At 38.9% G+C, this 24,033-nt stretch overlaps 1 protein-coding gene across 1 annotated transcript in view; it reads right to left on the bottom strand.

The window, feature by feature from the left end:
* Positions 1-24,033, bottom strand: part of SLCO5A1 (solute carrier organic anion transporter family member 5A1) — a 65,850-nt gene that overhangs the window by 29,286 nt on the left and 12,531 nt on the right. The window contains exons 2-3 of the mRNA XM_061448314.1: positions 6,867-6,999; positions 1,192-1,418 (exon numbers count right to left, since the gene is read on the bottom strand). Coding sequence (XP_061304298.1) covers positions 1,192-1,418; positions 6,867-6,999 — 360 coding nt within the window. The remainder of the gene's footprint in view (positions 1-1,191; positions 1,419-6,866; positions 7,000-24,033) is intronic.

Genomic DNA, 24,033 nt, shown 5'->3' with positions numbered 1-24,033 from the left:
TAATAAATAAGAAAATTCTAGTCTCCAGTTTTTAATTTACTTCCATAGAAATTAACACTAACTTCAGGTACCTTGTGAGTGCAGATATATATGCAGTGTAGAGCAAATCGATATACATGTGGGTGAACATTACTCAGAGTTACACTGGCTTTAGTCTAAAACCAGCATACTGGTTTTACTAAGCCTTGCCTACTCAACATAAAGACTGATCATAAATGCATCATTAAAAATTCTACCAATGACTATATCCTGGACTGATACCCAATGAAAAAGATAGGCTAGTGTTCATGTCAACAAAGAAACACTTGAAGTTTTGAGTTTAAATTACATCTAGTGGTACAAAGGACATTTCATGGTTTTTCTTAGTCCCATTGCATTTATCTGGGTACCACAAAATGGCACAACCAGCATTTGTATCATGGAATCCAGGGAGGACACAACAGCATTGGCAACACAACAGCATTAAGGCATGTTCATTCTTGTCCTATGCTGTTCAATATTATGACACTGTTAAGCCTATATTGTCAACTCCAAATGTATATGCCTCACAGTAATTAGTTTTTAACAATACTACCTTTCCTCCTGCAGTATTTTATTGATTTTTAATACTTTCTGTTAGATTTTACATTAATGGTTTACTTGAGTAAAATAAAAATCGCTATTACTTGTCAGTCTTTTAGTCTCTTCATGTTTCAAAATTTGCACAGGTTTCATTTGTCATAGCCTTCTGCGAATAAATAGCTTGCAGTGCAAAATAGCCAGGAAAGCTGTATGAAACAAATAACCTTTCTGAATTAGCTTACCCAAATATGTGAATGCAATTGAACTCATTACTAGAGTTCTTTTCACTTGTTTCACTTTATTCTGTGAAGGGCAACTTAAAGGAAGTATGACAGTTACAAACTGTAAGGTGCATAAATATGTCTAATAATAGAGGTCCTATATCTATAGGAAATAGGCTACTTGTTTGTTACAGATGCACACTAAACACTTCAATAATTTAAGTAAATGGATGTCTTACACTCATCACTGCAATTTGTAATTTTAGATGATGACCATCTATTAAAACCTCGATAGCAAAACATGCTATTAAATACAGAACGTTAACTCTGCCTTCAATTACACTTATATAATTCTAGATAACCTTGTATACAAAATGTAAAGTATTTAAAAATTAAAAACAAACTTCACCTTTAACATTTTTTCCAAATCCCATAGAGGCAGGAACTGCACTGTCTGCTTGTATTTTACTATTTGTTTTCTCTTTCATCACTTCATCATCACTTGAAACATCATCAGAGTTCATCTTCTTTTTCTTTTTCCTTTTTTTGTGGCGAGGAGGGAGTTTTTTCGGAAAGGTAAACATGGGAAATATCACAAGGAGCATTGCAATGGCACAAAGGAGAAATCCACTCCACCTAATTCCAGGAGACAGGAACAGAAATGAAAGCTAATGCATTACAAGAAATGAAAAAAACAAAGTGATTCTTACAGGCTGCACTGGGTGGAAAGACACATTTGCAAAATATGGAACATTGACATTAAGAGTAAAGGATTGGAGTGGGTGAGAGCCTTCACTGCACTAAAACCCTTAATTAGAAGATGTTTCTGTTGGCATGTCTACTCATAAAAGTATTTATCCAGAACCTACCAAATGTTATGAAACAGTGTCAGCTTTGAGTTCCCCTAATTTTTCATTTTTGGTAATTATACAGTACCAAGTGCTGAGAAGTAGATACTCGCTTTTAATTTCCCTTTCTAGGGTAATTTCCAGTAAAGTGATACTGTATTATATAGAGAATGTAGAATTCTAGAGTTATAGAATCATAGAATGGTTTGGGTTGGAAGGGACCTTAAAGATCATCTAGTTCCAACCATGCTGCCATGGGCAGGGACACCTTCCACTAGACCAGGTTGCTCAACGCCCCGTCCAACCTGGCCTTGAACACTTCCAAGGATGGGGCAGCCACAGCTTCTCTGGGCAGGCTGTTCCAGAGTCTCACCACCCTCACAGTAAAGAACTTATTCCTAATATCTAACCTAAATCTCCCCTCTGTCAGTTTAATCATTCTCCCTTGTCCTAACACTACATGCCCTTACAAAAAGTCCCTCTCCAGATTTCCTGTTAGACCCCTTTACGCACTGGAAGGCTTCCATAAAGTCTCTCCAGAACCTTCTCTTCTCCAGTCTGAATAAGCCCAACTCTCTCAGCCTGTCTCCATAGAAGAGGTGCTCCAGTCCTTGGATCATCTTTCTGGCCCTCCTCTGGACTCATTCCAACACGTCCACAACCTTCTTCTGTTGAAGAGCAGAACAGGGTGGAAGGATCACCTCCTTCGACCTGCTGGCCACACTCCTTTTGATGCAGTCCAGGATACAGTTGGCTTTCTGGGCTGCGAGCACACACTGAAGCTGGCTTCAGAGTATTAAGTTTCTCATTGACCAACACCCCCAAGTCCTTCTTCACAGGGCTGTTCTGAATCTCTTCTCTACCCAACCTGTAGCTGTGCCTGGGATTGCCCCAGCCTAGGTGCAGGTCCTTGCACTTGGCTTGTTTGAACTTCATGAGGTTGGCACTGGCCACCTCTCAAGCATGTCAAGGTTCCTCTGGATGGCATTCCTTCCCTCCAGCGTATCAACCGAACCACACAGCTTGGTGTCATCTGCAAACTTGCTGAGGGTGTCTCAGTTCCACTGTCCATGTCACCACAAAGATGTTGGACAAGACTGGTCACAACACCAACCCCTGGGGGACACCATGCATTACTGGTCTTCAGTTAGACACTGAGCTGTTGACTGCAACCCTCTGCATGTAGCCATTCAGCCAATTCTTTATCCACCGAATAGTTCATCCATCAAATGGATGTCTTTCCAGTTTAGAGACAAGGATGTCATGTCGGACAGTGTCAAATGCTTTGCAAAAATCCAGGTAGACATAATCAACTGCTTTGTCCCTATGCATCAGTCCTGTAGCTCCATGATAGGCCACCAAATTGTCAGGTATGATTTGCCCTTAGTGAAGCCATGTTGGCTGCCACCAACCACCTCATTGTTTTTCATGTGCTCTAGCATCATTTCCAGGAGAATCTGCTCCATGAAATTCATATGCATGTGTAACAGTTTGTGTGTTAAACAGCAAAAATAAATGCAAAGAGAAACACCAAACAAACAGCCATGTGTACTGCCAGTTTTGTTAGAAAGATTGCAGGGGAAGCTTTTGCAAGGCAATCTAAGTGGCTGAAAGTTTTGACTAATTTTGATATTATGTAAACAGAAAATCCTCCATTCATTTTAGCTGATAACATACATGGATTAGAAAGCAGACTTTTAGGAGGATTATTCAACACTGTCAAACAGGGAATAAATCACTAGACCGTATAAAAATGAACTAACATCCCTTTTAGGATCTCAAAGTCAGAAGCTGAAATGGCACTGATCAAAGAAACAAACTGTGGCAATAATACACAGAAATCTGAAACCACCCACTCAGGAGGAAACAGCAAAGGAGACAGGGCTGATATAGCACTAGATGAAATTTAAAACCACAGGGACTGTTATGGTAGCATACCAAGTGCTGGAGATGTCACAAATGCAGCACTGGATGAAATTACCTGCGCTGTCTACACTCCACACCTTCCTGGAGAAATATTAAAGAATTGGAAAACAGACAAAAGACATTATCAGAAATAATATGACCTTTGAAGGTCCTTTCCAACCCAAACTATTCTATGATTCTATAATAAGGACACCTACAACAGGAAATGAGAGGTCAGAACAGGATCTGTATTAATTAAAAAGCCCTTGATTTTCTGTCTTCCAAAGTCAAAGAAAATATGCAGGAGAATACCTCAAAGGCATATGCACAAGCCTCAGGACCTCAAATAAAAGCAATTAAAGCTAAGGAAGGACTAGATAGTGCTGGAGGAATTCCTTTAAACTTCTTGTGTGGAATGCTGATGAAAGACTATATGGGAAGATCCAAGTATTAAACAGATTCAGAACCAGGCAAACACTCAGACAAGTGTCAGCAAAAGAAAATTTGATTCATAGCAGCTGATAGACTGCCAAGGGCTACTTCACAATGAGGTCCTTATATAGCATATTAACAATTCTCAAAGACAACTTGCACTTGGCCTTGCAATGGATGATTTCTAACAGATATTCCTACAGTTACCACATTTGAATAAAAGCAATTTTAAACATTTGATGGGCTGGCACAGACAGCTGGCCTGAGCAGAGCACCTACAGGAAGCCCAGGTGTGTAAAACCCAGGAGCACGAGCCCAAGTTCTCTGAAAATCAAGGAAGAATCAGATCAGAAATAACCCTGAGAAGTAACTACTTTATCAAGTTTCACAAAAGATAAACCAAGTTAACTACCCTGCATACATGCAATATACCTCTGACAAAGGACCAACTTAAGTAAAAAATAGGCTTTACTGCAATTTTTTGTTGCCATATATCATAGTTACTGTACTCACTATTTTGCCTGGCATCATTACCTCCTTTAATAATATGGTGGCTTTATTTTACTGGGTCCCTGCAATAAGTTACATTAGAAACCTTACAGCTATAATAAAGAAAAGATGGGAACAAAAGACACTAATCCACTCCATGGGAGACAAGGCTGAGAAATCTCAGATACAACTTCCCATTAACTTATCTCAACTGCACCCTACTTTTTAAGAGTGTGTCATCTGAAGTAAGTGCTAGGCTACTCTTATATTTCAAATTGTTAGATTACATAAATAAAAATAGAAAATGCCATGGTCCCCGAAAATAGATTTTAGTGGAAATCTATTTACCACTGAAAAATAGGAAAGTCTATACTTCTAGAGTTCTCTGCAACCAGGCAGTGAGCGGTTAAGGACAAAAGATCAGTCCTTACACCATGATGGTCTTCGTTTTAATGGGTAGACAAAGCTTCAGAAACAGAAAAGAGAATGAGGTGCAGACGGTATGAGCACCACCAAACTTTTATGAGAGGCCACCACAGACTGTGAAACAAATTGCCAGAGATCTGAGCAGGGGACAGTCTTCAGAAATTTAAGAATAAAAATTGAGATAGCCAAAATTAAAACAGTAATACAAGCACCTGGAACACCCTTCAAGGAAAGCTAGACTCTATAACCAACATGATGGAAAAAGGAAACTTTGAATGACTTCTACTTGTCTATGCTCGTTAGAATACAATTTGCCTGCTGAAAGGCTATGACAGCTGATTTAATGCCCTTGTTTCAGTCATATTTTGATCACTTCTGCTGGCACCCCCATGCAAAGTTGAAATCACCAACACATTTGTTCAGGTGACATTAAACCTTGGAGATATATAAAATTTATTTAGCAATTTGGCATAAAATCTGAATGCACAAACTAGATGCTCTTTTCTCTATTTTGCTTGCACAGCCTTGCACAGTAGATGTTTTGTAAGCCTGCCCAGAGAAGTGGTTGTAATAGGTGACTTTTCACCACTTTTGCCATGGAGCTCAGCAGTTACAGTATTCCCACAGGATGCTGGGGAACCATCCCTGGCACTGGTAATGCCACTCACTGCTTCTGACAAAGAGTAGTTAAACTTGTAGTTCACAAGCAAGGACAGGCATATTTTTTGACCAACCTCTCTTACACGTTTGGCTATTGACACCATTGGATGTTTATCAAAGCTAGCTTTAAACAATCAGTATTGGCCATCCATAGAGCCTGGTGCAAACAGCCCAAGAAGCATCAAACTGATGTGTCCATGCTGCTTTGGTTACTTTACCTTCACCAGAGCTGTTTAAGCTGTTAACTCACACAGGTATGCCCAGATGATAAGGCAGTTGTATCACTGGTTGCATTATAGATAAAGTCAAAGCTTAACCTACATTTGTTTAGACTCAGTGATTTCAATTAACAAATATATTTATGGGTCTGTTCACAGTTTCTGTTGAAAAGTAATGCTCTTGGACTAAGACAAATAAAGCAGGACTAAATCTTCAAAGGTTTATGAACACTACAAAGAGAGAATTTTTCACATCAAACTGTCAGGAGACATCACTGCAGGATAAATAGAAATGGATATGATCTGACTGCAATGGCTCAGTGACAAACACTAATTCAGTGTACAAGAATGAATGCTACACTCCACAACTACAAACCATAAGTCTCCTTTCAGGATAATGAACACTTCAAGGCAGATTTATGAATTATCTGAGAAAAGAGAGTTAAAGCCTCCTGAAGATGTGCTTCTTCAAAGAAACATTTACAAGGAGGCCATATCTCAAAGGCTGCCTGAAGACGTCAGTCAACAACTATAGCTGTCACATCTCAGTGCTGCTTGAAGCATATTACTTACTAGAAAATACTGTGAGGGTTTACATCATCTGCTGCCTAAACACAAGCTATCACCTTGAGAAGCAAGACTAGAAAGGTCATATTCTGATGCCAGCCTATCTCCTTCTTCTGTACCAGGGTAAATTAAGTCTACTGTTTCCCATCTGGGCAGCAGAGCTCAGTGTTTGATGCTGTCTGCTATGGAATATCAAATAAGGGATTAATCCATCTTCCAGCAGGAAGGGCTCAGCCCTGGTCAGCTGTGATCCCTGATGGCCTCCTGCAATACCACTATCCTGTCCTGCCATCAGTCAGCCCTCACAGTGGTCAGAGGCAGTCCAGAAGCAGCCAGAAGCAGAAGATTTCCATGCAATGTGCCCGTGAGCTTCTGTGGCAAACATATCCTCTCTGTCAGAGGCTAGTTTGTAGTAACCAACAGAAGCCTCTTCCTTGACCTCCTTCTACAGCCTTAAACAAGCCCTCAAGGGATATGATTTCCCAACCTGTCTCAATTCCCATCTGGCCATTTAGAGAGTAGTTTTGAAAAATGCTTACCAGTTTCCAATGAATCTTGGGTCACTCTGGTCAATATAAACGGTTGTCCTAGGATCAACATAGAAACCAATAAGAAGTCCTCCTAGCAAGTATCCAGCTGCAGGACCGAGTGCTCCCATTACGTACATGATGGCTGAGGAAATAAAAGATCAAGGTCATATATCAGTAAAATGAATGATTCATTAGTAATTTACACATAAAATCCAAAAGTAAAAGATGCTTCTTAAAGCAGGAAGTTTTGTATGCTAAAAACTTCAGAGCCCTTTTTTGCAGCCTTCAAAGGTAACAATTTTTGCATAAATAGCATATTAATTAGAAATTTTTATGTATATTTTCAGTCAAATTACGGATGGAAGTATACACTTCAGCATTTTGGACGGAAAGAATACTTGACTTCAGCATTTTTCATATTTGGTAACATTTCCTTTGAAACAAAACAAAACTTAATATATAAATAAAAAAACCCATAATTAATGGTAAGCAAACAGAAAAGCAAAGGATAAAAACTGTGTAAGACACCAAAGAACAAAGTACAACAATCCAACTTAGTTACCATAAGACTAATACTGGGTTTAAAAGAACAATCCAAATTATAAAATCAAATATTCTTATCTCTGAGATTGACAGAATTATGATTTTATTTATGTAGCCACAGACTTGTCACTGTTGCACAAACTGATACCACACGACCATATATACTGTATTTCCTGCAAGACACTTGCCTTATTTAGAACATCTGATCTTTTAGATTTAAAATCTTACCGCTATTTTAAAAGAGATGTCCTAATTTAAAAGGCAAGTAAAATGAGGGAGGGAGACACATCTTAGTATGAGGGCAGGACACAGCTGTACCTGGGATACATGAAACTTTTCTGCATCTCCCAGTAGAGGCATAGTTGTGAGACACCAGCAGGAGCAGCTAAAAACATCTGGTCTGTTTGCTGACAAGAACTGAGTGCTGAGAATTAGGAATCCCACTCTAAATTCCAGGTTTTGTAAGGTAGATAATTTAAAGGCTGTCATCATTAGCCTTGCCCTTAAGCCTTGCCAGTTCTACTCCTTTCCTCTTCTACATCTGCAAATCCCAAATCAATTTTTTACCTAAGCCAAGGTCGGTTATCACAACTTTAAATTCAGATGCCTTTTACAAGATCCGTATGATCTTGACCACAAAATCATCACTACAGCCATCTTGCAAAGGCTGTTGTACTGTAAGGAACCAGTTGTATCAGCTGAAGGTTCACAAGTTCACAATCCTGATGGGATTCATCCCAGAGTACTGACAGAGAGAGCAGATGTTATGACAGGACCCTTCTTGATCATCTACTAAAAGTCTTGGGAGTCTGGGGAGGTCCCTAATGACTGGAAGCTAACCAGTGTTATTCCAATCTACAGAAAGGGCAATGAAGGGAAAGTCTTCACCACAAAATCTCTTTATTTCCACATGGTTTCTGTGGACCAGGGGTCACCCCGGGCATGACGTGCTGTGGTATGGAATACCTCCCTGGCTAGCCCGGGTCAGGCACCCCATCTCTGCTTCCTCACAGCTTCCCCTCCTCCCTGGCAGAGCATGAGCCTCACAAAGTCCTTGGTCAGGGTAAACATCACTTAGCAACAACTGAAAACATCGGCTTCACCAACACTGTTCTCAGGCTGGAAGTCAAAACACAGCACTGCACCAGTTAACACAAAGGAAAAAACATGACTGCTACTGCTGAACCCAGGACACCAGTCATCCTCCATGGTAGTATGCAGCCTCCATCCTTTTTGGTCCAAACCTCAATCAGACATGCTGCAATCCTGGACTGCAGCAGCTGAGAAAGCGTTAACTGAGTTGTTAGAGCTTGGGTTTCTGCGTTAGCAGTTATAGTAAATTATATCTCACAAAATAAGCAAAATGAAATCACTAAATTTGCATGATTAAATGAAAAGAACTAATACATTTTCGTCTTATATTTTGAAATAAGTAAGAAAAAGCATATTCTCATGAGTAAAAAGGGGCTGCTGAGAGCTGTATTGCAAAGGAACAAAATCACAAAACTGCCACAAAAAAATAAACTGCCTACAGCAAAAAACGCTTCCAGACAACAGATCAGTTAAACATACTTACCACTTTTAAGTTAGTCCTTCTTAAACACACTTTCAGTTTTCATGAAACTGCAATTTCAAATAATTAGATTTTGCTGAAGTCCTTTTTGTATAACGGTTTCCAGAACCATGTTCACGATTTAAATTTGTTCCAGCCATGTTCCCTTCTGGATTGATTGTAAACAATTTCTGTATGCCTAAAATGCTCCATCAGGCATTGTAACACTGCTCCTTAGCTGTAAGTGGCTAGTAAACCCCACACTAACTTTACTTGCAAAATCCACACCCATAAGGATGGGAAAAAGGAAAAAAAAAAAAAAGGAAAACAAACAACTTCTACCCACTATAAGAAATTTTGTTTTACAAATGTTTGCTTGGAAGACTGATTCAAACAACTACAGCAAATTCAGATCTCCAAAGTTTATAGAGGAAACACAAAGAGAGCAAAAGAGTGACCTAATCCATTCATTTCAGTACTCAGAAAAAATACTTGTGCTGCATTTATTCAGCTTCAATCCCACCACTGAAACAGGCAAAATTCAGCAACTGCTTAGGTTTAGAAGCACTACCCAGTGTATTTTGTACACCTGGTAACTTCAGAGGGTTTTCTTTGTAAGCAGGAATACTGTATAGTAAATATAAAACTGACAGTGTTCACCATGCTCCATTAGACAAGGGAATGCTGTTGGCAATTTCAAAAGCATTTTAAAATTACTATATGCTGTTCAGGCTTCAAGGGTTTTTGTAATATAACTAACAGAAAACAATTAACTTTCTGGATCTTTCAGAAAACAGAGAGGCCCCCATGTGCCTCATCCAGGGCAGGATAAAAGCTGTGAGCAGATGAGTTCCACAGGTGACATTTTAAGACACTTCACAGCATCTTCCTCAGCACATAGTACTGGCCACTATCAGAGCCCAGACAACGAGGGCAATAAACTGATTTGGACTTCTAAATAGGACTAAAGATAGAAATTTCAAAATTATGTACTTGAAAAGCCTGCTCCAAACCTCCAAACATTGCTGGAAATGAAGGGAGAACCCTCTCCAAGAGTCACTCTGGCAGGCTGCTCTAGGTTCCTGAACCCTTGAAATTCTGGTCACAGCCCTCACATCTATGCACCCCAATGTCTAGGAATAAAGAGGTTCCTGATTCCCAAGCAGGCTATCAAGATTACTGGATGATACAGAAAAAAAAAAAAAACAAAAAAAACAAACTATAAGGAAAGGTTCAATGAGGGCATCATCAAAACTGAACCCACTTCAGAAATGAAAAATTCTATGGAGAACTGTTGCATAAATTTTCCACTCCGGTCACTAGGAGGTCTCCAGCTTCTGGATGAAAAAGGTTCTGAAACATGTAGATGATGTAGGAGCACCTTTGTTTCAGCCCCCTACCTGCCACTTCAGATAGCTCTTTTTGGTCCTGTCTCTTTGGGCCATGATCTACAATCTTGACCTAGGGAGTTGCACTAACTCAACAGCTGACAGGTTTCAACAGAAGAACAAATATTTTTATCAGGGGACATATAGCTGGAGTACTGTGATGCAAAGGCAGGGCACATGGTATCTAGATGCTTTCTTAAAATGCACTTAAGGAAATCCAGGATTTGTCTTTTAACCTCTTAGCCATAACCTTGACTGGTGCTTAGATTTGCAAGTTGCTTTCAAATTTCTTAAGTCATAAAAAAGTATGCTACAAAATAGCAGTAATATCCCCTTTCCCATGATAAAATAGAAATTATGTACATGCTACACATTATAGCTCTACTCCAAAGAATGTCATCTTCAAAAGATTAAATGAAGAAACTATTGTTAACATAGACATATGGGCTACAACATTTATCTGATTCTCTTCTGATTAGTCTTAATTGAAATGAAAAATTATACCCCTCAGAGTTACTGCATCAGCCATGCATGTTTAAGGCAGGCAAGTCACCACGTACACTTCTCTAGGAAACAATATCTACAGATCACCCACTTCTAGCTGTTCAGTTTTGAAACTGCAGCTGTCTATGGCTAGCCAGGCTTAGCCATAAACATCCATCACAGCAAAGATGTTGGATGGGAGAGAGAGAGCGAGTCAAAGCAATGGTAATTGAATTACACATGGAATTTACTTACCAAAGCGAAATAAGATTAAGCAATGCCATTCTTCTTCACTGAAAATTTATCCTGGGACATGCTGCAATTCTGACATTCTGAATCTGCAATGCTGCCATTCTGACAACATTTGACAAAATTATAATATTGTCGATTGCTTCCATTCATAGGAGATTCTCCTTCAACAGATGAAAGCTTTACATGGAGACTATTGTAGCAAAGTCTCTACAACTACAATAAGATGGGCCACATACTCTGCAAGTCTAAAAATCCCTGTGTTCTCATCACATGCATGAAGTAACTTGCTGCCAAAGATTTTTTTTTTTTTTTAATCTACCCACACTATAAAAATACACTGAGACAGAGGTCAGAAAAATACTTTGAATGTTCTCTTCCTTCTCCAATCACACCAAAGGACAACTTCAATACATTTTGCATATGGCAATATGCAACATATGTCCCTATGCCATCCTCAAGTGCATACAATGCTAAGCCTCTGACTGTGCCTTTTTAGATTACTAATGCTAGAACCAACCAGTTACAAGCATCATATTGCTCCTAGATGAACAGAAAGTACACAACATTAGTGAGCTATACAACAGGCCTTTTGGTCTCTGGGTTCTTAAAAGTCCACTTTGGTGTAAAAAGCAAAAACAAAGACAATAATTGCTCAGCCCCTCTCATCTCCTCTGTGTGCACACACATGTCACCACACAGAGTTTATCACTGGATGAGGAGGAACATTTCTGAAAGGTCTCATTGTTCAAATCTTGGCCGCACACCATTGTAGTACAACTGTTCATTTCATACATGTGTAAGGCAAGCAGAATTTGACCTTTATTCTAATTTCAGTGGAAATTTTAGAATTTGTAAAATCCTGCAAAAGCTACAGTGTGCATTCTGGAGGCGTTTATATCTATATACATAGATAGAGAGATAGATAGACAAACAGACAGATAGATATGCATGTTTTTTTCTGTCAGAATAGGATGGCAATTTTAGTAGATTTTGCAGTGACAGAGAAGTATAATCCTTCTATATCTGCAGATTTCAATTTTTTTCCTCCAAAAACTTAACTGTCATTAGTATGAGGGTCTTGACTGGGAAATCAAGAGATACAAAAGATAAAATCAATCTCCCATAGTTATAGAGTGGGAAGTCCCGGAGAATAATTTATTTCATCAAAGCCATAACTCAGTGTCCTACACTCATCCTAAAAGAAACAGCACAGGGGAGAATAAAAACAACAAAGGAAGAAAACATTCATATGAATTCACAAGAAGAGCCCCACACTTATAGCTACCTGGGGTTAGCATAGGATTTTGCAAGCAAAAGGAACATCACCATGCTATGGTACCATAGCATATTCTCTAGTCCTACTAGCAGCACATTCTCTTGAAAGCTGAGCTATGCCGTCCCCGGAGAATAAACAGCAGGATGTTTCTTTAGGGTGTAAAGCAGGTTTTAATTTCCCCACAGAACAAAGCTGACAGGAAGAGGTTTCAATGGGGAACGTCTCGGCTCTCCCCTGTCCCTCTCATGTCCCAGCACTGTGATGGGATAGCAAAGAACAAACATAAAGCAGCTTTCAAAGAAACTTTGGTCTCATTCATAACAGCATATTTACTTCATCCTGTCTAAATTCACTCACACAGAAGCTACCCCAAAAACCATAAGTTTTAACCCCTCTTTTGAGCCTGAGGACACAAAACAGAGAGGAATTGTGAGCAGAAGTCAGGCAGACTTCTCAAAAGGTTTTAAGTCAGGAAATCAGTTTACTTCCCGCTTTTCTTCATGAGCACACAACCAAGCCTATCTATACATGCTTCAGGATTTTCTTCTTTAATGTGGTTATTTGCTCAGGAAATAACAATGCTTTGAGCATTATTGTAGTTCAGATGATAATGTACAGCTCAAATCTCTAAATCACTTCCTTTCAAAATGTATTAGTGTTACCATGACTTTAAAAGTCTCTTAGATCCAGTGCTCCACTCAAAACAACAAACAGAGCAGCAAAACTACCCCAGCAGCCTCCCTTGATCTTTCTATTTTCACAAGCGGATTCCACAGATCTAGGAGACAAATTTTTAGAGGTGCACAACCAAAGCATAATTTTACATTCCTACTATGAATGAATATCTAAAATGAATGGTCCATCTTACCACTCCATTAAAAATGCTGAAATCCGAGTATGTCCAATGACTTGCCAATGCCAGATGAAAAGCATTACATTTTTTACTTTTCTCTTACAGATTTATTACTAAAATATCATTTGGATCACTCCCTGGCTTAAACAGCTAAGCTGCTTTATGCATTGTATTCTCCATTTGTGGTCATATTCTAAAACATTACAACCATTTTCACAGGATCCAATTCTAATATCACAAAAAAAAAAGGAAAATAAACCCAAACAAGAAAGCTAAAATAGGCTGCCTGTCCCAAAGTGTACCACTCATACTTACTGTCACTGCAATGCTGCTCCAAGTCACTTGGTTTTGCTGTAGACTCACAATGCCTAAACAGCAATTCATCTCCACAGGGTGGAAGCAAGGATGGGTAGACTGGGAGGAAAACTGAGAAACTGTCCAAGCAGCCAGAGATCAGGTGAAGAAATCTTTTCTTGGGCCCAGGGAAACTTCATTAAGTTCAACAAGGCCAAGTGAAGGGTCCTGCACGTGGTTTCTGGGCAAGCCCAAGCAAAAATACAAGCTCAGCAGAGAATGGATCGAGAGCAGCCCTGAGGAGAAAGACCTGAGGATGCTTGTTGACAAGAAGCTCAACATGACCCAGCAATGTGTGCCTGTAGCCCAGAAATCCAACCATATGCTGGGCTGCATCAAAAGGAGCATGACCAGCAGATAGAGGGACATGATTCTCCCTGTCTACTCTGCTCTCATGAGACCCCACCTGTGGTACAGCACCCAGCCCTGGGGTCCCCAACAGGAGAAAGACATGGCCCTATTGAAGCGAGTCCACAGGAGGCCACGAAGATGATGCAAGGGCTGGAGCACCTCCCCTATGAAGACAGGCTGAGAGAGTTGGGGATTTTCATCCTGGAGAAGAGAGGGCTCTAAGGAGACCTCAGAGCATTTTCCAGTGCTGAAAGGGAGTCTGTGAGAAATCTGAAGAGGGGCTTTTTACAAAGGCATGAGGTGATAGGACAAGGGGGAATGGCTTTAAACTAGAGGAAGATAGAAATAGGTTAGATATTAGGAAGAAGTTCTTTACTGTGAGGGTGGTGAGGCACTGGAACAGGTGACTCTCCAAGAAGCTGTGGAGGCCCCGTCCCTGGCACTGTTCAAGGGCAGGTCAGATGGGACTTTGATCAACCTGGTCTAGTGGAAGGTGCCCCTGCCCATGGCAGGCAGTTGAAACTGGGTGAGCTTTAAGGTCCCTTCCAACCCAAACCATTCTGTGATTCTATGAAGCTGTTGGCTGTCCTTAAGAGATACTGAAGCAGCCTGTTTACTCACACTCACTCTTTCTGTTAAGTCATGTCAAATGGGAATACCTCGATCTCTGGCTATTAATTGCTTGGCTTTGTTTTTTTTTAATGCTTTGGCAGTTGAGACCACATTTACACTTAATTTTCATTAGGGACTATCCCCAGGCATGTGCTTACAGAATCTGTTGATCTCAACTTCTTCAAACTAATTTTCATTTCTTTAGCATTACTTCTAATTAAACTGAAGTGAGGCTGGGTTGTTCATTTGCATCTGATACCTTTTTCTTTAGGTTATCATAACTGAGATATATCAAGCTGTGAAATACGAAATTCGGCCTGCGAGCGTCTGCAAGGTCTCTTACCACGCAGATCATGAATAAGCAAATGAAAGATATTGAAGTATTTTTAAATCCTATGAATTTAAAATTGCAATGAGAAAGCCCAGGTCCATTAACTACAAGAGCAGCAGAACCTAACCCGGAAGAGTATTTCAGGGAGTTTCTATATGTCCTAGGTTTCTATCACATTCAGGCAGCCTAACAGCATAAGCAGACAGGAATATATAATTTAGGTCTTCTTTGAACTGAGAGAATGCACACACTCCTGGAAGAAAGGCAGAGAAGAGCCTGGTGAGATTTATCAGGCACAGGACCAGATGTTAAGAGTATGCATGCCATCATGCCCCATGGGAAGAACCAGGAATAAGCACCAATTCTTTAGCAAAATCTATGTACATTAAATACCTAATGTCCATGGATCTGGGATTTACTGGCTATTGTTCATAAACCAGGTAATGGCACTGGTCAGAGCAGGTTTGATACACATTTTACATACTTTAGCATTATCCAAAACCAGACTTTTTGTGTCTAGGAAAAAAACTGTGAGGAAGAAATGGAAATAGACCCAATATCTACTGAAAGGGAAGGTTAGGTGTGATAGTCAGAGAGTTTCTATATATATTGACTTTGCCTTTGTCCCACCAGCAAGACAAGAGAATAAAGAAGTAAGGGCAGAAATTACTTCAATCATGTTCTTAGAATTAATTTCCTTCCAAAAATTTGTTTCTGCTTAGGAGGCACATATTAATTATTGAAAATGCTGGTGATTGTTTTTCCCTTGACTATCTCTTGCTAATAGATTGCAAAGCAAAGCAAGCCAAATAGTATTTCTTCTTGTTTTCTTTGCAAATTGCACTTGCATTTTCATCTTTCAACTGAAAGAACAGGAATTACAGTTCATTACTCTTATCTGACTGAGAATCTGCCTGTAAGCAAAAGCATATTATTCCAGTAATTTGCAGAGGACCCTGTTAGTTTTATTAACATTTATTGTGTTGCTTAAGAAGTTATTATTCTACATTCAAAAAGGCTGAATGCTGCAATAGACTCAAAAAAAAAAATCAAACAAAAATTGGCAAAGTGAAATGCACAGTCATATAGCCATATTTGAAACCATATTGAAAATATTATTACAGGTCAAAGAGTCTGAAAAACATTTCCATTTATGTGTAACAGTTATAAATAGCAGAGGCTATTTATTTTGGCTATAGGACAACATCACCATTTTATGAAAACCTCCAAAGTTTCAAAATTTGCTCTTTATTCTCAAAGGAACAAACATTATTTGGGCATTTTCATGATATTGGAATTAGGTCTAGAAAAATAGCCTGAGCTTCAGGTCTCTCCAGGCAAGGGGTCTCTCCTTCTCCGTGTCTCCATAGAGGAATCATAAGATAGAAATGAGAGACTATCCAACTTCACGTTCTGCTTGGAGACAACAAAGATTTTTCTTCAGCACCAGCATTAATTTCTTCGCCATTCAAGCACAGTCTGCTTATCAACCACAGACGGATGACAGAAATAAAAGGCTTCCCCTTCCTTCTCCATCACTGCCCACTACAAATATGCTTTTGGGTTTGATGCAACAGCAAAATGTTCTTAATGACTCTAATCACAACTTCTAATAGAATTAGGGCAGGACAATCAAAACCACCTAGAAGAAAACAGTGCTTAGCCAGATCTTCAATAGCCAAGGTTAGATATCTAGTTTGATACTATCTAAATAACACGTTTTGCACAAAACCCAGGCCACGAAAAGCCTAACCACAGACCAGATGGCCTTAGCATCAGCAAAGCAAAAGAAAGTTCTGTATAACCCTGTGGCAACACCACATACCAGGACCACTGTGAGCTTCTAAGTCTTGACTTGGATTCACTGCACTAAGACTCCCGGGATTTAATATTTTGAATTAAAGAAGAAATAACCCTGAGTTAAGGAAAGGGTTATTTTCACCCTTGTGCAGATATCCCAGACTACAGAGAAATGCCAGCAAGAATGCCCCAGCACCTCCTTTCCCATAGTTAAGGAGCTAATGGGTGCCCCACAAAGAAACAATTCCCAAATGACCCTAGCACTCTTGACACAGTCAATGATATAGAATACAGAAGCACAGAGCTGCTGTTGCTGATCCCTGAAAAGGCCCTGATAAATCCCCTAGATCAAAGGATGTGAAGTTTTGTTAAGTTTCTTTTGTTTTGGTTTTGTCTGTGTCAAGTAAAAACTTGATTTTTTCTAAATACTAACCTGTATTCCTACATTAAGGTCAAAATAATGCAACGTTAGTTAAATATAAATATAAAAAAATAAATTACACTACTAAAAATATTAAATCAATATATCCCCAAAATCAATATTTAACTGAATCATAATTTGCCAAGGCAAAACCATCAGAACATCTTTATCAGTGCTAGTAAATAGCATAGTTTAAAAACCAAATGTAGCATTGAAAAATTTATTGCTCTTATAAAAAGCTCTTCTTAATATCATAATTACATTTGTCTTCCTTTTTAAGATATAAATTGTCACTGTGATTTAGGGGTCCATTTGCAGTTTATTCCCAGTCACAGTAAGTTATGTTAATACGTTAATAAATTATGTATTACTAACTTGCAGTGTTAGCATTTCCAAGAGAAATGTATTTATATTACAGGGATTCTTCCTGATGTTCAAAAATACTTTTCCAAACACCATGCACGGTCATTTTACAAAACCTGAAAAATTCAAAATCAGCTTACTTACACTAATTAGGCAATTTAATTACTCAGCTGACATGTTTTGTGGAAAATTGGCCAATATCCTTCTATTTAGTCTGTAATTTTTTTAAATAATTAGTGTTAATTCCTGTGTCTTTCTGTCTTCCATGAGTAGAACTAGGCATGACAGCTTTGTTTTTCAGCTACTTAGTTTAGCAGATTATTAGGCATATTGTTATTCTCCAACAGTAAAAGATGCTTTCGCATTTAGCAGACAGATGTGGTGGCTAGAGGTTACATACAAATGACTTTTCTCCAACTTAAGGCACACTTTCATAGCAGTAACTTTTTAACAGGATAATTAACTATATTATATTCTTATGAATGTGGCAGACTTCCTGTTAACTGTAAGTGGTTCATTTTAAGCTAAATGGTTTTATATAAATAGAGCTTTGCATAGGGACAATGCTCTCATGAAATCGGATTCAACACAGATATCAGAGTAAATGAACATTAACAGCCCTTTCTGGCTCAATAAAACATGAAATTATCCTATAAATTCTTTTTTCATCTCTAATAGTAGATCTTGCAAAAAGTCATCATCCTTTGCGAAGAAGGATGCCAAGAGACAAGAAACCTCTTTACCTTTCTTTCTTGGCCATGCTGCCTCAAGACATCTCCAAAGGCTTTACCCAGATAAGAGAAGGACCAGAGCTGGCCCCCTGTCCTTTACATATTTCACTGCTGTATCAGTTGACCATTTAGCAGAGAGAGACCCAGAATAGGTGGCCTTGATACAGACTGTGGCAGGTGGGGGAACTCCAGGCTATCCTGAGCCACCCTGTGGCATCTCTGCTAGGCTGACCAAAAAGCAAGAACATCCCAGAAAAACAGGAGCTGGTACTGGTGCCTGAAGACACAGAGACTGCTCAGCCAGGCTTAGGAAAAAGTATTAAGAACCTATGAAAATAAAATACATTTCATAACAGATTTTGTTTTCTCAAGGAATTCAGTGACTCTTTTTTTTTCAGTTTCTTCATCCATTTGCATCCCTTCTCATAGGGAACATGGCTTTTGTTATTTACATTAGGAAAATTCAGTTGCAAGATTATACTTATGCATATAATCTGTGAACTATAACAGCTTTCCACCAGTTTACCACAAGCAAGTTACCTGTTGAAACTCTCGGCTTGTGTTTGCAAAGAAAATTAAATTTGAGCCCTAAATCCCACTGAAATTCATTGAAAGTCAGACCCCCTGACTTCCTTAGGCTCCTAGAGAAATCCTAACCTGAGTTATTAAATTCTTTTCACAGAGAGAGATTGACAGGGAGGTCCTGCCAGAATGATATTGGAGTTACCTGGAATAATCCTGATTGCAAGTGTTACCAGGGGTCTCTGCTGTTGTCAGAGCTGTTCCAAGTCTAATGAAAATCAATCTGGCATCTTTCCACTGTAAGGGAGTCGTAGAAGAGAGATTGTCTTCACACGCTACTGGACCCTTAATTACAGGTCATACTGGTAAAGTCTACTTCTGCCATCAGTGCTGACCCTACACTCAGACCACAAGTGGCTCAGACAAAACAGAACAGGTTATAAAAGGGTCTTTGGAGAAAGAAATACAGACCTTCTGAGAAATACAGATATTCATCTACTGTAGCCTTTTATAGAGGTAAAGTTCTTCAGCTGTTTTATAAGGTATAGCATGGTAACACTCATACACAGAATACAGGAATCAAACACTGCACAGTAACTTCAGTTTGAGATACCTCTTGACACAATTTCCTCCTCCCCTAAATCAAGCAGTTCACCTGCTGCATCACTGAGGTCACCAAATGTTACACTGGAGTGACACATCCTTGTCTAGCAGCCGATTATAACCCACAAAACTGTGTAAACCCTTGTCAAACACGTTACGGCTATTCCATTTGTACTCCCAAATTTGCTCACTGCTTTCTAAGCGTTTTGCAGAGATTTTCTGAGCCAGAAACATACTTACAGAACGAGGATTCTTGCTGGATTAAGTGCAGTTAAATCACCATCTGCTAAGTCATATAATAAAACACACAGGCAAATGTTTCCTTCAGAACAGACAAATGATAATAACAGAGTATTATGCTTTTCAAATACTAAAAACGTTGGGAATAAACTAGCAACTAAAAGATCAAAACACTGCAGCGACAAACTAGCAGAGATACTGCAGCAGAATCTGACACTTATTCTTAGCAAATATAACAGAGTAACCAAACTAAAATGTTACTTCTCAGTTTCACACATATGAAACAATGTGTAGAAAACTATTAACAGCACACAACTCCTTTTCTGGAGGAGGGACAATTCAATTACCATCCCAGGCTTTTATCTTTGAGATATTCAGCACACGGCTGACAGACACTGCTTTCTCTAGCCATTTTTATGAATCCATCTTTTCATTTCAGCTGTACCTTTACAAGTGTACAGAAAGAAAATCTTATATTTAACAGAGGTGGGGGTTTTTTGGGGTTTTTTTTTTTTTTTTATTTTTCATATAATCACAGGAAATATATAATGTTTCAATCATAGAAGAACTGGCCCAGGAGATGAAGTAAAAGATAAACTGTCTGCATAGGCCTTAAAAAGAGACCAAAAAGTAAAAAGCTTAGATCACACTATATTCTCCATTACATTGGTGTGATACAGGGGGAAAAAATCCCCAGAAGTCAGTGAAATATCTGCAGGCTGTTGCAGGGAGAAACAAAATTATGAAACATTTTTTTTCTCCTTATTGCTTATTTTCAGGAATATCCTGAAGACCTTTGGATGGAAAACAGGAGCACTGATTTGGGGAACAACAAGTCAGGCTTGAAAATAAGCCCTTCCCCACTGGTGGGGTTCAGTGCAGGTTCCCTTTCACACTGGTGTGTGGTGTTGTCCTGCCTTGTGCCTTCACACAGCTTTACCAGCTAACAATTCTTCAAAACCACTTACTTCCATTTACTGCCATTTTTTAGGCAACAACAAAAGAATGTTATTGCATTTCCTTTACCTTTCTCTTTTATTAATTTTAAAGTAAAAATCTTTGACCTTTCATTGTAAGAAGAATCTATTCTGAATCAAACACCTTATTAGGCTGTAATATCAGTCTCCCTATGTGCTACTCAGTGAAAGGGCAGCATTTTAATCTCAAAGGTTACTCTACACTATTTATTTATTTATTTGACTCATCATCACAGCATCTGAAAGCAGATTACAATAGGCAGACTTCAGCATGAGTCTAATGTCTCCTGGTTTTCAGAAATGAAATTGAAATGTTTCAGGTAGGGAGCACAAGGTGAGCCTGGCAGCAGTCCTCAGGAGATATATGCTTGTCTATGCAAGATGCTGTGAGAAAAAATATCCTACTACAGAGGAAAGAAATGAAGCATGTCTTTTACAGGAATGATCAATTCCCATCATTTTTTCTTTATTTTATCATTTATTTTCACTATCCAGTGTTGCATAAAACCAAGTAAGTTTTATATTTGGCTGCTATTCTACATAAGCACCGCATTAATGAATAATGTATTGCTATTAGTTACAATATTACCTTGAAAATTTGTATTTAAAAGTGTGTAAAAAGAGTATCAATGTCTAACGTACTGTTAACTACAGTGCATGAGCTTCAAACATTTTCAACAATAGAGGGGAAAGAAACCTACATAGAAAATACTGCACTGACAGATGTGCAATGAGGAAGTCATCATTCCAAATATGATATAAAAGAAAAATCCTCTCTTCCAAATACTAAAAATACATGAGCTATATGAGCTGCTTTCTGGCTGCCCCAGCTGTCCTCCTCCTTCCTATAAGGGCCAGCAAGGCAAGGGAGCAGATCTGGGGTGAACCTGGCCTGTGGTGGTGAGGGAGTTCTGTGTCAGAGCAGCAGCAAGTCTGATCCACACTGAGTGACAGAACCCTTCAACCCAGTACCAGGGAAGCAGCAGCATTACACACCCACAGTGGAAGGAAAACAGAGGTGCAGTAGAAGACCTGATGAGCCATGCTGAGCTGAAAGCACATCTGCTGACTGAGAGAAACTAAAGGACAGCCTTCAGAAAACATGGCATCCAGATCCAATTCAAGTTAACACAAGCCTTTTGGTTTTGGTTTCGTTTTGTTTTTTGCTTTATATTAACAGCATATTGATGATATTAAAGGGATTTGGAAGCCTGTAATTCAGAATTCAACTTGTTATGTTCTTTTACCAGACCTGTAAGCTATTACACTGTACTAATAACATTCAGCTGCGGAATCCCAAATGACTAAGGAAATTAAGTGTTATACACTTAAAAATCCATCAAACCAGGAAAATCCAAATGTTTATACTCTGCTTTTTTTTCTTGTGATGTAAGCAATCATTAAACTTTGTGACTCTAATCCAGTACTTCTGATTTATTCCTTGTAGAAAGTATAGACTAATTACCTTGATACATAACTCTTGAACCATATAGTAATGTACAGTAAGAAAACTTTAATCACACAAAGCCCACAATATATGAATATATGTAGCAACAGGCGCTCAGCACAATACGACAATATATTAGCATCAATGTGATATGGAAGTTTGCTCCCAAAACGGAACAATGAAACTGTTTGTACAGATAACCATTGGTAGAAGAGGTGACACAGGGTTACTTAAACACAGGCAATCTCTAAACAAAACTGAAAAGTTTGTGGATGGCCCCTGGGAGTTACCCAAATTGTCTGCAATTACAGGTCAAACTGGATTACATTAGTGCCCCTGCACAAACAGGAAATCATCACAGAGATCATCCTTTTATTAACACACATTGCTGAAACCCATCAGGGAAACATCTACAAAATGTCAGATTGGGTAAGCCTGAAGCCACAGAGCTGGTATCCTCAGTGGAACCAAATGGAAAAATTCATCTTCTCCAGCCTACCAGAGTCTAAATATGTCTTGAACAATGTGATAGATGAAAACAGGAGCCAGAGGAGTTGCACATAGAGCAGTCTTGAAACCAAATGGGATATTATTAGTACTGTCCACTCAAGAATGAATGCAAGATGAAATGAATAGTAAAAAATTAGAATTAAAGAGAAAAAATGCATCTCAAAATGTCAAATTATGAAAATAAGTATACACTGATGGATAAACATATTTCCACTGGAAATACTTCTGCCATCAAACTCAGATTAATGAAAATGATACCTGTTCCCAAACTGTTTTCACTATGGCAAAGAAACCTTGTTTTATTGTTCCCTAATTGGATTGGTGACTTAAAAAATGTTTAATAAACTACATGCATTTTCATTATTTCAGATTACATAAATAAATTTAGTACAAAAATCCCCAAAGAACTTACTATCTGTCTAAAAGTGAAAAAGCTTTACAGATTGGATCCCACTCTCATTCAATACTAGGTGTACCTCCTTATCTTCAGGGGGCCTGGGAATCTGCAATAGTTAGTGTGATTTATTAACTTTTCTGGAAGCTTTTCTAAATGTAATGTTCATTAGAAGCCAGACCTGAGAACAACAAGACCAAGGCAGCAGTAACCTACCATGACTCTGGCCCTCATCAGTACAAAAACATTAGTATTAATTAAACGCCTCCAGACCTTCCTTTCTGCTCTGACTGTGCTTGCTGCAGAGCTAATTGCTTCTCTCCTCCGGCACACGCCTGTCGTGTCTGCCCTGCTTCACAGCAGCCAACTTCATGTTCTCTAAATGGGATGAGCAGCCTGCAGATAGTAACTGATTGCTTTCAGAGTGCCTCATAAGACAATTGACACATTTTATGCAGACTAATCTTGCACTATTTCCTCATCTGACTTTTTCATATGAGGAAATGAGTTGAATTATAAAACTCAAAATCTCTGTGGCCTTTTTAAAGCAAGTGCATCAATTAGAAAGATGAATAGAAAGGTCTTGATTGCAGCTGACATTACTATTGTGAAGTATTAACATACACAGCTGGAGAGAAGGACTTAGTTAATATACAGTTTAAGAAGTACTAAAGAATCACGGAGATACAAGTGACAGATAATGTTTACCAAAAAAGCAGCTCTGAACTTATGGCACTGACTTATGCTCTATTATTACTTGCTTCAGAATCCCACGTAAGAGGATTACTGTCTAGTTTGGCACTATGTACAACAAGACTATGCAGCACATCACCAAGGGGTTGTACCAGGAGGCTGCCTCATATCATCACACCCACATATATATTCTTCAAGTCAAATTTCCCACATCAGAAAGGCACCAGCCGCCAGCTCCCTGAGCTCCACACCCTTTTATAGCTCAAGAAAATGGGGGAGAAGCAAAAAATGTCAAGAAGTCTTTTGTTTTCAATATAACAGGAGTGCAACACAGCCTAAATTAAGGGCAGAACTGTATCCAAAAAATAAGCACCAAGCTGCTCCACACACTCCACACCCCAACTCAGTAGAGAAGCAGCAGAGGGCAGTCCTAAGAGCATGCAGGGACTCTCTGACACAAGGGTTACACTACAATCTATT

Source organism: Pezoporus flaviventris, unplaced genomic scaffold (genome assembly GCF_033815535.1).
Source record: "Pezoporus flaviventris isolate CSIRO_AGI_PZ_B2104156 unplaced genomic scaffold, CSIRO_AGI_Pfla_v1 ptg000007l, whole genome shotgun sequence".
Lineage (NCBI taxonomy): Eukaryota > Metazoa > Chordata > Aves > Psittaciformes > Psittacidae > Pezoporus > Pezoporus flaviventris.
Note: the sequence above shows the minus strand (reverse complement) of the source record. Positions and strands in the feature narration are given on the sequence as shown.